Raw genomic sequence first — 15845 nt, 5'->3', positions numbered from 1 at the left:
CTTCCTTCCTTCCTTCCTTCCTTCCTTCCTTCCTTCCTTCCTTCCTTCCTTCCCTTCCTTCCCATCTTTCTTTCTTTTTTAAATGGGGCTTTTTGCTACTCTCACATTCCTCCTCCGAAGAGGTAACCCTAAAATCCTTTTAAGGATTAGATAAGAGCTCCCAAATACTTTTGACAATTTTGGCCTTTGGAATATAGTATGTTGCTAAGTGGCTCAAGGACATTTTGACTTTTAGCCAAGACACTGGCTATTTTTCTTTGGGATCTCTTTACGCTAACTGCCTAGCCAATTCCTACCTCCTATTCTTATCACACAATACTCTGAAGAGGTTACCCAAATTGCTGATGGGGAACCGGGATGCAGACTGCTTTGGCTTCTTGCATGCTGAACAGGGACACAGGGTGAGGCAATTGGGGTACCCATTCAGTAGGTCTGTATAAAAGACTTCCACATCGCATAACTCTTACCTGTAGGGAGAAAAGAAAGCCTTTGACTGGTGACTAGGGGATGTGAAGGAGAAGTAAAGGCAAGAGTAGTTAGCATTACAAGTTCTAGACAGGGCACCAGAAAAAGTCAAAACAGGGAAAATTTCAAATGTTCATATCAGGGTCCATTGGGATTTATTGACCAGAGCTTCCCAAAGCATCCCTCTATTGAGTTTCTCCTCATTTTTCTTTTGTCTGCCAAGGCTGGACTTGAGAGTGATGGACTCAGGATTTGTTTTCAGGCACTTTGATAACTGTTGGAGTGGCTGGAGTCAGTGTCAGTTCCCTCTCAAAGGCTTCTAGAGAGGGGGAGAAAACAAATTTATCCATCATTTTAGAACAATAGTGGATTGTCTCCCTTAGCTACAGGTGGGCACTACAGTATTGCAGACGAAGATTTGAAGTCTTATGTCTGAACAGCACTTTCTGCTTAGTAACAAAGTCATCAATGAGAAATAATTATCTAAATAACATTTTGTGTGGACTTAGTTGTGGCCTTCTGTGTGCATTACACTCTGTTGTATAAGAGAGCTTCACTGGTGACAGTTGAGGGATGTACCGGTTTTCTTTCCATCCCTTATTCTGCTATGACCCATGAGCCTTGGTTGTAGAGGATCAACTGTAGATGTGTCACCCAGTACTGGGCATCTCAGACATATGTTCTCTGTGTCTGACCAGATGTGCAACTCTGCAGTAGCCTCCATCTGTTGCAAAAAGAAGCTTCTTTGATGAGTGCTGCACGGCATGTTTGTCATAAGGATTGATATTTAGTACATAGAAGTTTCATTTGTCTTGAGATATCAAAGAGATAGGGTTTTCTCCAGGATCTGTGTCCTCTCCTGCCATATGTATGTGGCTGAGTTTACAGTGCTAGAAAGTTTTTGATAATAAAATCTAATGTGTGTGTGTGTGTGTGTGTGTGTGTGTGTGTGTGTGTGTGTGTGTGTGTTTCTTTTGTGGTTGTTTCTCTTACCCTATTTTATTGTAATGAGTATTGTTATTTATGGAGTAATTTTGGAAATCAGATTATGTTCCTTTCCCAGGGTTTGATCTTTTGTTTTACTATTGTTTGAAAGCTGTAGCAATCAGTTTAACCATGACATTCCCAAATTATGTTTCCAAAGACATGCAGCTGTAACACATAGCCACTGGTTCTTTTAGCTTTGAGGGATATATCCTTGAATTTTAGCAGTTAAAACCATAGTGGAAAAAGAGATGTGACTCCTACAAGTTGTCCTCTGATGTTCATATGCACATCATGGCAGGTGCCTATAAGCAGGCATACACACATACCCAATAAATAAAAAAATATAAAAAACACTGTAAAAAGTTTTTGAAAAATTCTTACCATTGTAAAGTTGCCTTTTTCTCAATTTAGTGTCTACTTTGTTGCTACAAACTTTCTTCTGTTCTGTCAAGGTTGGTTTAGCCAGGTTTTTGTTGTTTGGATACAAGGTCTCACTATGTAGCCCCAATTGGCCAGGAACTTGCTATGTAGGCCATCCCAGCCTGGCCTGGGTCTCATGGAGAGCCACCTACCTTTGCCTCTCAAATGTTAAGATTAAAGGCATGCACCATCATGCCTGGTGTTTGGACAGCTTTGTGCATTTTTCAGCGTTTTTCTGGAGAGTTGGGAGCTTTGAGTGTACCTTTCCTATCATCTAACTGATATTATTCTTCATCTGTCATTAATCATTGAGAACATGACTGTGCAGTGACGGCATGTTATTGTAGTATATAGACATATATTTACTATAGTTATATAGTTTATTGAGCATTTTTCTGCATTTTAAAGTTTTTTTTTTAATCTTAAGCTAAATTTCCAGAAGTAGAAAACAAACGCGAACTGTTTCTCCATTTTCATATTTATTTAGCTCCGAAGTTTTGTATCAATTCATATTCCCACAAAAGCACATGAGAACGTGTTTTAGTTTGCTTCTCTGTTGCTATGGTAAAACTTAGTAAAGGCAACTTGGGGGAGGAAAGGGTTTATTTGGCTTGCAGATTACAGTCCAACTTAGAGAAAAGGCAAGGCAGGAACTCAGGGCAGGAGCTGAAGCAGAAACCACAGAGGAATGCTGCTTACTGACTTGCTTCTTCTGTCCTGCCCAGATAGTTTTCTTATACAGGCCAGGTCCGTTTGCCCAGGGATGTCACCACCCATAGTGTGATGGACCCTTTTTCATCAATTAGAAATCAAGGAAAATGCTCCATAGACATACCTACAGGCCAGTCTGATGGAGGAAATTCTTCAAGTGGGGTTCTCTCTTCTCAGTTGTCTCTAGTTTGCGTAAAGTTGATAAAAAAAAAAAAATGCCAGCACAGAATGTGCATGTTTTTGCTCTTATAACTTAATCATCTTTGCCTACTTAATAGGCAAAAATGGCATCTTGTGATTGTTTATGAGTTTGGACCCATTAGCTGCTTTGTTCCCTCAGTTCATAATGCAGTTCAGTTTGTCCATTTCTTCAACTGTTTGGGCCAGAGAAGTTGTAGCATTCTTATGATCAAGCGTACAGCACTTTTTTTTTTCTGCTGTCAAACATATAAAACTTGAATTTATTTGGCAGTGAATCTCAATGGTGCCTATCCCAAGCTGGTGCCTTTCAGACCTGCAGGACGACTGATCTCCCCACCTCTGCTGCTCTCGGTCATCCTCAACATTCTGCTCAGTTTGGTCATGCATGTCATGGGCTTCATCCTGGTGCAGAAGCAGCCTTGGTATTCAGTGGAGTTGCACAGGTATCAGAACTTCAGCTCCAGGTTCTCACATTTTAACTTCTAGTAAACATCATCTGAGTGGATGGCAAACATCACCTGAACTCCACCATTATGAATGGAGGCAAATGGGTCTTCATCCTGCCAAGGATTTGGGCTTCCCAAAATCCTTTGAGAAAATTGTCAGCAATAATTTCTTCTCTGTAGCAGGTAGCCAGATTTGCTTGCGTTGTGTAATAATGATCTCTGATAATCTATTATACCTAGAATGTCCAGGCTTATAATTTTCCTGGTCTGTCCCAGGTTTAAGAGCCCATTTTAAGTGATGTCCAGTGAAATGATAAAAGTCTTCTACTTTCAAAATTTTCCCTGTCCAATGATAAATTATGTGTCCCCCTATGTATTAATTGTGGGAATTCTTAAGCCACCCAAGGGAAGAATCATAGCTTTTACATCTCTTTCCCATTCAGCCTCAATACACATGATGGGTGTACAGCTTTATGACTAAGCAGCCAGTTGAATCTATATATCTGTGTCTATTTGTATATTAATTTATCCCAAAATTACAGATTCATCTGTGCTATTTCTTTTCTTTTTGTGTCTTCTTTGCTGAAGTGTAGAAAATTATGAAATATCGAGTGTGCCTGCTCTGGGTACTGTTTTCCACAGACACTTATAGATACAAGTATGTTTTAAAGACTTGATAGCTTACTTCAACTAGCTTTTCTGGCTTCCCTTTATAGTGCCTGCACTGTGAAAAATGAAAGTGTCTTTACCTGGACCACTTTTCCAAATGTTCCTGAAAAAATTAAGAGCAACAGTGCCTTTGCAAGTTTTGAGAATACTACTATATGGTTCTTGGGAACAATCAACTGTATCGTTGTGGCTCTTGTATTCTCTAAAGGAAAACCCTTCAGGCAGCCCACCTATACAAACTGTGAGTAATACTGCATGGAATCTGAGGTATGAGGGCATTAGTATCAACATGCCCAGGTCACTCAGGAACAAAGGGTAAAGTTGGCTCTTATCTAAAGAGCAGTATTCAACTGTTTCCCTATGCAAAGGAGAAAATGCACAAAATAATTCTGGAACAACTTTATATGAGGGTACTGATCCTTCTGCTTGTACTCCTGAATGTTCATAATTAGAGGAGCAGTGTCAGTATACAAACAAATATCTCAGAGACTAAGTGGGGCATCCACTTCTAATGAACCTCCTCACCTCAAAGTTACTCCACCCTAGAGTTGAATGCTGACTCTATATCACTACAATAGAAAATTTTGTGTATTTACAACACGCCTGGTTTCCCAAAAAAGGACTTGAGGCAGATGATTTATATCAGAGTCAGATACTTGAATGTCTTCAAAGTGTTTCTTGAAAGTGCTTTGTCAATGATATTCAATATATATTTGCCACTTGTGTTACTTGAAACACAAACAGAATTTCCACTTGCCTCGAAGATATGCATAGAAATTGTAGAGGTGAGACCCGCTGCATAGAAATGAATGCTCTCCATCCACTATGCTGTGGTTTGGATGTGGAAATGAAGTAAATGTATCAATGTTAGTCTAGAATACATCAGATGTGACACTCCACACTGGACCTTCTCAGGGTGACAGCTTGTGTTCTTGTTTCCTCAGATGTATTTGTCCTTGTGCTGATTTTACAGCTAGGCATCTGTCTGTTCATCCTATTTGCTGACATTCCAGAATTGCATAGGCGTTTGGATGTAAGTCTCATTTTCTGGGATATGATGATGATGATGTTCAGTTTTATACCATTCTGAAAGCAGGTCACCATTGTAATCAACATGGATTCTTGACACCATTTATGTACTTTGCAGATGGCAACCTTTAAAAGAGTGCTGAATTATATCTATTTTCAAATTTAAGCTAATTAGGAAATAAAATTCCTCCAAGTATTAATTTTTCTGAGTCTAAAGATAACCTTTGAAAAAAAATATTGAACCATTTTTCATTGAAAAAATCCACTATAAGGTTGGAAGAAGTCCATTTATATATTTTCTCTTTCAAATGTGGTAGTATTTCCTCCCCAAATGCTTCTGTTTTGAAGCTGTTTAAAACAGTTTTGCCTGAAGCAGTCTTTTGGTTAATTCTCAAATCTGCACTTACATTTTAAAAAGCTTTTTAAAACGTGTTTTTCTGTATGTTCATAGTTATGTCTGAAAGCTTGCTTTCAAAGAGCCTGTTCATCTAACTTATTCACGCACCCTCTTACCAATTTTAATACTGAGACAACTTTGAAATCCTACAGGACACTGTACTTTCACCTACTCCATCAAGGGAAAAATACAGTTGATTCTTTCAACCGATTCTACTTTTGAATTAAAATGAGATCATTAGTAAATGTCCTTTATACCAATAAACACAGTACAGAGAAAACAATGAACAGACTTGAGTTTTACATACTCAGTGCCTTTGTATGTCTGCCTACCTCTCCATGTCCAAAATTAGTTTAAAATCTTTAGATTCACTTATGCATATGAATATTTTGTCTGAATGTATGTGTGTGCACCGTGTGCATACCTGGTGCTCACAGAGGACAGCAAAGGGCATTGGATCCCCTGGAACTAGAGTTAACAGATGGTTGTGAGCCACCATGTGGATGCTGGGAACTGAACCCGGTCCTTTGTAAGAGTAGCCAGTGCTCTTAACCAGTGCAACATCTCTTCAGCCCCTCCAAGATGAGTTTTTAAAAGAGGAACAATTTCACATCATGTTCATTCTTGTTTTATAATGCCTTGCACGGCAAATGTTGCAAAATCGAATTGGTCAGAACGTAGTATGTTTCAACATATAGATGACCACTTAGGGCACACAGTGCATTTTTAGCCTGTGATACCTTCTCCAGTCCACAGTGATATGTCACCTACTGTGTCCACATTTGTTTCTTTATTTTATAATTGCATTATATTGGTTAGTAAGTGTATTTACCATTTTTGTTTGTCTCTTCATTTGATAGATTAAATACTTCTGGTTATAAGGAGTCTTTGCTGAAGTGAGGTTAAGTTCTGTTTGGTCCACTCACACTATTCTATCTAGGGCTCTTCCGGACAGGCTGATGCTCTGGAATAATTAAGTAGGGAATGATTTTTGTTTGGAGAGAACCTGTATAGAGCAATGTCAGCATGATTACAGAAGATCCTGCAAAGAAGGACCTTTAAAATAACAATCTCTCTTTGCTTTAAAATAACAATCTTTCTTATTATTACATAAACCATGGGTCCATTTTTAGAAAATGTAGAAGAGGCAAAGAAAATTATAACATCATTCACTATCCATCCATCTTTTAAAATTCATATATTATAAATGTACATTGACTCAGATTTATGAAATTTATTTTGAATGGAATCATACTGTTTCACAACCTAGATAAATACATTCATATGGCTTAAAATTAAAAAATGAAAATACAGTGAAATATCCCTTCTGACCTAGCTTTCCTCTACAGGCAACCTAGGATACCAGTTTGTTTCACATACTTCCACACTTATTTTATACATATGAGGAGAAATATACGTATTTCTTGTGTGTGTGTGTGTGTGTGTGTGTGTGTGTGTGTATCTTCTCCCACATTTTTAGACAACAGTAGCAAAGTATCCCATTTGTTCAGTATTCTGAGACATTGATGCTAAAGGGGATGTGTTGTGCAAGAGATTTATTGGAGGAGAGATCTGGGGAGAGGGGTGGGGAAACGGTAGAAGCCTGGGAAGGTTAGGAGAGGCATCTCACTATCATGAAGGCCTGACCCTGTGAAGAGGGAAGGAGGGTCCTCAATGAGAAGTGTCTCAGTCTACATTGACTTAAGGATTCAGCCAACACTGTCCACCAGGACTGTCTGGTGTCTCTCTGATATCTCACAGGAGTGTCATGAGAATCCATGCTATCCTCATTCGTTGGTTAGGAGGAGCCCATGGGAAATGCAGCTTTGGGGTGGAAGTTGTGGTAGATTTTGAGTATAGTGTTTGGGGTTCCCAATATTTATCTTCCCAGCAGCATGAGATCGAGCGGAACATTTTCATAGCTGTGAGTATTTATCTTCCCAGCAGCGGGAGATTCCAGTGGAACATTTTCCTGGCTGCTGTGGCCGCACACAGCCTTGCACCTCACTTCCTTAATGTATCAGGCTATTTTGGCTCCATAAGTGCACACAGATCTTTTCATTCTTTTTAATGATAACATAATATTTTATTATAGATACATATATTTTATATTTCATGATATATCTGATAGATATCACAATTTATATAATCCCATATTGATTGACATATGGTTGTTTCCAAGTTGTTACCATTAGAAAGGGATAATTAAAGAACCATGTACATAGCTTTTAGCCATCTGCAAGTATATACCAGGAATAAATTCCTAGAAATGGATTTAAATTTTTAATTTGAGAGTGAAAGCATCAACTTTCACTCCCACCATTATATGAGGTAATATCTAAGACATACTGCATATTTCAGAGTGTACTTGGCTTTTCCATCCATCCATCCACGCTTCCATCCACGCATCCATCCCTTCTTCCCTCCCTCCCTCCACCCATCCATCCATCTATCCATCCATCCATCCATCCATCCATCCACCCACCCATCCATCCACTATATGAGGCCCTCTGCCTGGAAAGGGTTTGAGGGAAGCCACAGTGGAAGTACGGATAGCTTGTGTGGAGTTCCACGTGGTCCTTTGGCAAGTACCCTTGTGAGGGTGCAGGTTGTGTAGCTGTAGGCACAGCCCTGAGAGAGCACTCCTGATCCAGTGCTCAAGAGTAGCACTTGGATCAGAAGAAATATGACATCCAGTGTGGAGGCTTCCCACTGATCCTCAGAGATGACTGGTAAAGAAGTTACCTTCCGACATTCTTTCTTCAAAATAAAAAAATCAGACAGACAAAAGGTTTTGCTATTATTTATTTTCATTGCAAAGTGACCAAAGGTATTTTAGGAAACAGAAATTATAGATAAAAGAAAAAGACTAAGAGTGAGAAAAGAAAAAAAGACCTCAATCCTGAAATGATTGAATATCAATGTTCCACAGTTCTACAAAATTATGTGTATGTGTATAAATACATGTATGTAATATGTAAAATGCACACATGGGAACTGAACTCCAACTGGTCCTCCACAAGAACGGCAGGGGCTCTTAACCACTGAGCCATGCTCTATTGAGTTACAGATACCTGTGAACCTCTTGATGTGGGTCCTGGGAACTGAACTCCAACTGGTCCTCCACAAGAACGGCAGGGGCTCTTAACCGCTGAGCCATGCTCTATTGTGTGTGTGTGTGTGTGTGTGTGTGTATTTACATTTGTATATATTTACTCCTGTGATTTATAGCCTATACATGTGTCCATTGTGAGCATGTAAACTTTTCCCAGCATATTTGTTCTGAGATTAACTGTGCCTCATCATCTTCTGCCAGCTGCTCTGCACTCCTGTCCTGTGGAGGGTCTACATCATTGTCATGATCAGCTCCAATTTCATCATCTCCCTTGCTGTGGAGGTAAGTGCCCTCAGGCTAGCTGCTACACTGTGAGTGGGGAATTCTTTGGGAGTCAATAAAGCAGCTTCAGTGGCCAGAGATTCGGAACTGCACTGTCTTCCCTTCTCTCACACTCTGAACTTCTCTCTGATGAGCTCCAAAAAACCATTACTCTTCTCATCTCTAAAGTGTGGTTCTGAGTATGAAATTATGATCTTTAAGGTTCTATTCATTCTTAAAATTCCCAAAATACATATACAAACAGAATTCACAATATTTTGGTCTTTTTGATACAGGGTTTCCCTGTAGCCCCAGCTGGCCTGGAACTCACTATGTAGACCAGGCTGGCCTCTATCTCACAGAGATCGGCCTATCTCTGCCTTCAGAGTGCTAAGATTAAAGGCACGCATCACCACACCTGGCTCTAATTCACATTTTTAAATTGAGATATGATTTGTACACCATAAAAGTCACCATTTCAAAGTCAACAAGTCAATGATTTTTAGATTTTTAGTATAGCCACTGAGTTGAGCAACCATCAACACTACCAATTCCAGAATCCTTTCATCACCCCCAAAAGGAATCCTATGCCCATAGGCAGCCGCTTTCCATTCCTTTCCCTCCCCCTTGATGACCATTAACATACTTTCTGTCTTTCTGGATTTACCTACTTTGGACACTTCATATGAATGAAATCATTCTATATGTGGTTTTGGTTTTTGCTTTGTTTTATTTTCAGTGTTGAAGATTGGACCTGGGATCTTGCACATGTTAGGCAAGCACTCTTACCAAGCTATATCCCCAACTCCCTTTTTTTTTTTTTAAAGACACAGTCTCACTATGTAACCCAGGCTGGCTTTGAACTAACTCCTCCTACCTCTACCTACTGAGGATTGGGATTTTAGGAGTATGCCATTTGGCTTCAGAGGTATGTGCTTTTTTGAAACTGACTTCATTCATTTAACAGCTCATATCATACTTTGGGATATAAGTTTGGGAAATAAGACATGAGCTTTCCCAGCTTTCATTCTACAGCTGTGGTTTGTTCCTCTTCCTCAGTGAAATGAGTTTGTCCCCCTTCTATCTCGAAGTATCTCACTCCCTCTCTCTCTCTTCAGTCTCCCTTCCTTGAAGCTTGCTGTTGGGAAGGTAATGCCTAATAAAGGCATCCATGGAGAGGCGCAATGTGGGATTCCATCTGTCTCCATTCTTGCTCTGAATGATAAAACTAGTGTGTTCCAAAAACTGCGGTATTCACAATGGGCTGAAGGTGCCTTACAAGCTGACTTCCCTGCTAAAAGTGTAAAGGCAGAAGCTCTGAGAATATTCCATACCACGCAGAGCAAATACGGCAACAGGAGCTGGTGGTAGAACAAAACACTGCCTCAGGGTCCTGGAGCTTTTCTGTATAGGCTAAACCAGGGTGTGCCAAAACAGAGTGGGAGCACAGGTGCCTGACAGGCTTGGTAAAATGGTAAGCATAGATTGCCAAGCCCTACCTTCCTTGTGTCTGGCTTAGCAGGCCTAGAGTAAGTGTGAGAATCTGCATGTCTAACAGGTTGCCATTGCAAGTCTGCTGTGGAAGATTCAGGCATCACTCTCTGAGAACACTATACTAAGTCATCCGCTCTTCAAAGCAACCAGATTAATACGGTGTCATCAGACTGAGTTGCAGGAATCTGGTCCCTACCATTTAAAGAATAATCTTATGTACACATCTTGCTCACTGACTTTTCTGTTTGGACTATCTTTTTCGTATCTGCATATTGAAATTTTATTCTATCCTCTGTGGCATAACTGTAGGACTGACGTCTAAATAAATCTGTCTTGATCCCTGGGTCTACTAAACAAGTTACAAAACTCACTAAGAACATCTTAAACAGCAAAGATACTTATTGATTCAATAACAGACTGGAGATAGAGGTTTCGGGACTCCCTGGTGCCAGGGATTTGGACCTTTCTTTCCCAGTAGTCTTAGCTGTGTCCTTTCATGCTTGGTGCTCAGGGAGTTTCCACCTCATTGTATGATGCTTCCCTTTGGGGGCAGGAAGGAAACAGGAAATGTTCCCACAAACTTGTATTTCCTCAAATGTGAACTTGTTACTCGGAGAAACAAGTTTTCCTATGGCCCACCAGTAGGTGACTTCATGTGCCTCTTTGGTGAGAACTTGTTATACTGAATAGAAAGGGATTCTGGGAAAGGATATTCATGCCCAAAGTTAAACAGATTGGCTTGGACTGTTTGTTTGCTTGTTTGTTCATTTGTTTTTCCTCTCAGGTGGGTGGGCAAGGAAGAACTGAAAGGCAGCATGCTGTAGGGTAGTCAAGCATCACAGTCTGCCACAATGCCTTAGCAGGAAGACCTTCACCAACTGGTATATAATTGGTATATTTGTAGGAAAGAGTGCAGGTTCAGATAACCCACCTATGAGTGAATCCTGCCTTCACACCTGCTGTCTGACTTTGAAGACATTATTCTATTTCCTTGGGCCCCTTTACTTACTCCCTACAAAGTGTTATTAATAATGATAACTTACCTTGTAGGATTATTAAAGACTGAGATGTGAGATGTGGGCAGCAAAAAAGCACATAGTACGTGTTCAAAAAACATAAACCTAACCAGGCATGATGGTTCTGTGCACCTGTCTGTAATCCCAGCAGCCAGAGGCTGAGACAGGAGTTTGAAGACCAAGAGTTTGAGGCAAGCTACATAGATTCTGCTTCTCAGAAGTCTAAACCAAAACAAACCAAGCAAAAATAAAAACAACCACCCCCACTCTCTCAAACACACACACACACACACACACACACACATACACACACACGCACACACCAAGAAACAGTACTGGGAATGAGCCATCATTATCTCCTGTGATATTTACCATTTCTTACTTTGTATTTCTCAGTCTTTCAGTCATTTCTTTATATGTTCTTTCTAGAACAGTCCATTGACCTAATGATCTATCAGAGGGTGTTTTGCCAAGAGGAGAAAGACAACAGAAGAGTAGAGTTTACAATCTACAGGGAGAAAGCAGACAAGTGTTAAAGATATTTAGGTACTAATACCTCTCTTTTTTGCCATTCAACACTGCTACCAAGAATTCATGTTAGCAGCTACTGCACTTCAAATCCCGCTTAATTATAGTTGGGGCTAAGCAAGAGATTTTTTTAATTAAATGCAAGAAATGACTTTGCTCATCCCCAGAAGATGGAATGGATACTTCGATGCTCATGAAAGATACAGCTTCTTCCTTGGTTCTTCTTTGGATGAGGAGTGAGACATACTCAGGAATGTTCAGTATGGGTTTTCATTCTAGCTGAAAAATAGCATTGAAGGATAAGAACTCCTACCCTACACCCCTCCCCTGAGGGTCTAGTTGCTTAGTGACCCTTTTCTCTGTGGTCAGCAGGTACTTAGAGAAGGAGTAGAGTTACTGAGTCGGGGGGAAAGCTGTTGCAACTGAGAAAGTGGACATTGTTTTCCTGTTTCATGTGGTGAGTCTAGGAGAGTGGGTAAAGACTGTCATAAACTCAGCAAGATGTTTTTCCCCAGGTGTGTCTATCTGTATGTCAGAAGGTATTATGGAGTGCTGGATGAACTGTGCTAACTCCATCCTTCTTGTCAGCCTGTGGTATATATGGTCCAGAGGGGCTTTTGACGGGTAGGCATGAAGGAAGGCTAGCCTCCCTTGCATATTCTGAATATTGTCTGGTTTGCTGAGGTCTGACTCTAACCACAAACTTGACCCTAGCTCTAATGCTGTTCTTAGAGCATCCCAGAAAACAAACAGGTTTCAATAAAACCTTACTGTGTGAGTCTCACTCCCCTCATGCTCAGAAGCATGGGAACTAATGTGGATAGCTTTAACCCATCTTTTTATTACTTGTGTATGTCCATGTGTGTACACAAGTACTTAAGAATTGAGTAGCTAGTTACAGAAGCTGACCTGACAAAATTATTTTAAGAAATAGAATCTCATCAAAACTTTGCTTTGTTTCTAGTTGTGCATTTAATTTACAAGGCGGAGTCACAGGACAAATCACCTAGCAGGGCTTCAGTTTCCTTCTGGAGAGTGGAAGGGGATACAAGTCCTCATACTAAAATAGGGAAAAGTTCCAGACAACAGGGAGAGCCTCTCCTCCTCCTCCTCCTCTTCCTCTTCCTCCTCCTCCTCCTCTTCCTCCCCTCCTCCTCCTCTTCCTCCTCCCCTTTCCGTTAATTTGTTTGAAGCTTGCTAAGGTTTCCTAAAACTTGGAGTTGGCACCAATGTTCCTGCCTTATCCAAGCTTTAAGGAGAACCTTATCCATTAAAAGAGGATGACCTATTATGCAAAGCTGTGGTAGACTAACAGGTTTGTAAGAAAATGATGGCTCTGGGAGTCTTAATTCCTACCAGAGTTTGATCAGTATTCAGAGGAAAGATTCAGACAAGCTGTCCTCTATCTTTCTTGTGGACAATAATACTCAAATAACAAAGATGGGCAGATTTTAGGAAAACTACTACCCTTTGCCTAGTTCCTTATTAACTGAGTTTAGAAAAGATACTATGGATAAAAACCAAAATCAGCTCTAATTTTGGAAAATAGTTTCTTCTTTTTTTTCTTTTGTGAAAATATCTAAGATGCTCAACTTTTTGAACAAAATATGATAGAATATGTAATATGATAGATAGGTAATATGTATATGCACATTATATATACATATTCATATGTACACATATACACAAATAAACCTCCGTGCACTCTAGCTTAAAACTGGCCTCATTCAAGACTTGGACTAACTCATGAAATGAAGTGGCAGTCCAGAATACTTTTAGAGAGATACCCTTTACATAATCTTTTAAAAAATATTTCATTTTAATTTTGTTTAGTGTGTATGAGTGTATTGTGTGCATGTATGTAAGTGCCCCCATGTTGTGCAGTGCCCATGGAGGTAAGAAGAGAGCATTGGATCTCCTGAAACTGGAGCCGGAGATAGTTGTTAGCCACCATGTGGCTTGGATCTAAAGCTAGGTCTTCTGCAAGAGCAGTCAGTGTTCTTAACTGCTGAGCCATCTCTCCAGCCCCCACCTTTTCATAATCTTAAAAAGCCATTTCAGTGGAGGTGAAGGCTAAGAGCATGAGTACAAAGGGCCTTGGCACGCAATCATTTCTTCAGAAGGGTGGAAAAAGGCTAACAGCCCTGCCCTGCCCTGCCCTGCATTGTAAGGGCAGTTATATAATACAACAAATATAAGGAAGGGATTATTTTTAACCACAGTGGCTCAGACTAATTAATAGACTTTTTCCTTCAGTGCTGGGGACTGGACACAGGTTAATTACCTGGTCCATAGTGTTAGAGTTGGGAACTGAATCTAGATCTCTCCAATCCAAAGTCTGAGGCCTATATTTAAATTTAATCGACCTGTGTCCATGGTTATTCAGTGCTGTTCTGAGATGTATCAAAGACACATCATACATCTTTCTATGCACTCAATTCTATGTGGCACTAAATAATTTTATAAAATGTTACATGAAAATTGGATGTGCTGTGGTATGAAATATAGAATTTGAATGATTTTAAATTTAATTTAGATGTAAGATTCCCAAGAAATATCTTTGAAGCAGGCCATTTCCAGTCTAGCTCCTAGGTTCTTGAAAGTACCTTCACTCAGATGAATTTCGTGAAACCAACTTAACTTTGTTTAGGGATAAGAGCTTTGTCAGGCTGGATCTAAGTAAACATTGCAGCAGTATCTGGCTCAGATCACGGAGTTGGGGAACTTCGAATCACAAAACGCTTTTGTCTTGCAGGAGGCTGTTATTGAAAACCGAGCTTTGTGGATGGCAGTCAAGAGATGTTTTGGCTATCAATCAAAAAGCCAGTATCGAATATGGCAGAGGAACTTGGCAAATGACTTGAGCTGGCCTCCGATAAACCAAACCACCTACTCTGACACGCAGGAGTGTGGCATGGGGGTTTCCTACAGCAACCCTGTGTTCGAGAGCAACGAGGAGTAGCTTTGAAGGAAATGTGGTATCCAGGTTGTTATGGAGAAAGGAAGAAAAAAGGGACCATTTCAGTGATGTTAAAACAATGAGACTCAACAATATCAGCTGGAGCTTGGGGGATAAACTATGAAACCATGGTGATGAAGGAAAGTCTACTTGCTGAAATAGATCCTAGAGAGCACTGTCCCTAGAGGACAGCTTCCTTCCTGACTTCCGAGAGCATTAGCACTGTCTGCCAAACCAGGAATAGAGCGACGGTTGCAGTGGACCAAGAGACGGGCAGGCAGCAGAAGGGAAATATGTTATCCTCAGTATAATTCTTTTGTAAAAAAGAAAGGAGTCGAGGGAAGGTCATACCATGTATATTCTTGTAGTTGTAACATGTTAATAATTTTTGAACTTGTACTTAATTACTGGAAAAACTAATGCAAGAGAATCATCATGCTAAGTTTCACCTGGTTTCTTCCCCTTTGCTTTAATTTGCCAATTTGTGGCTTTTCCTTCTCCTTTTGGGCTTCCTCTACTTGTTATTAAGGAAAAATATAGCCTATGATGCAATAACACACAACCCCTTATCTCAGTGCCGTAATACACTAGAGCTTCTTTCTCACTTCAGAGGACTCTGGAAAAGTTGTCCCAAGGGTGGTGATCACTTCAGTGTGACGGCTCTGCCATCTTAACATAGAGGCTCTGTGTTCAACAGGGCCGAAAGACACAAGAGACCACACGGCATGCTTCCCCGCCTTACCTTTAAAGCAGCATGCATCTCTAACCCTGCTCTCATCTCTTTAGCAGAGATTTGGCCAAGGATCTGGGGAGTGCTGTCTCCTGTATCTAGGGTTAAATAAAACCTTCGATTAAATAGCCCCCCCCCCAAAGGGTCTCATACTTGGTTTGATACTGTGCTTTTTCTATTTTGTAAATTTTTGGATTGATTCAACATAGAAAACACTCGGGTTTCTCTTAGGTTTGTGAACAACACTGAGTTCTAGGACAAAATCCACAAATAGAATTTTATTTTATTCCTCAATGTATATTTTTAATTGAATTTTTGTGCATTTCACACAATACATCTTAATTATATTTAGACTTCTTCCCCCATCTGCACTCCCTATAGCCCGCTTATAAGATTTCATGCATTCTGTCATATATA

General features: G+C 40.1%; 1 protein-coding gene across 6 annotated transcripts in view; it reads left to right on the top strand.

Annotated features, from left to right (window-relative positions):
- Window positions 1-15146, top strand: part of Atp13a4 (ATPase 13A4) — a 129047-nt gene extending 113901 nt beyond the window's left edge. For 5 of the 6 annotated variants that reach the window (XM_008839022.1, XM_008839026.1, XM_008839024.1 and 2 more), the window contains 5 exons: window positions 3056-3227; window positions 3947-4140; window positions 4844-4932; window positions 8642-8722; window positions 14495-15146. In XM_008839022.1, coding sequence (XP_008837244.1) covers window positions 3056-3227; window positions 3947-4140; window positions 4844-4932; window positions 8642-8722; window positions 14495-14701 — 743 coding nt within the window. In that variant the 3' untranslated portion in view covers window positions 14702-15146. Of the gene's footprint in view, window positions 1-3055; window positions 3228-3946; window positions 4141-4843; window positions 4933-8641; window positions 8723-14494 lie in introns of those variants that run through there. The other variant, XM_008839027.1, reaches the window with a different exon arrangement.
- The last annotated feature ends 699 nt before the right edge of the window (window positions 15147-15845 follow it).

Source organism: Nannospalax galili, unplaced genomic scaffold (genome assembly GCF_000622305.1).
Source record: "Nannospalax galili isolate Female #2095 unplaced genomic scaffold, S.galili_v1.0 scaffold599, whole genome shotgun sequence".
Taxonomy (NCBI): domain Eukaryota; kingdom Metazoa; phylum Chordata; class Mammalia; order Rodentia; family Spalacidae; genus Nannospalax; species Nannospalax galili.
This window is presented reverse-complemented; position numbering and strand designations above follow the sequence as displayed.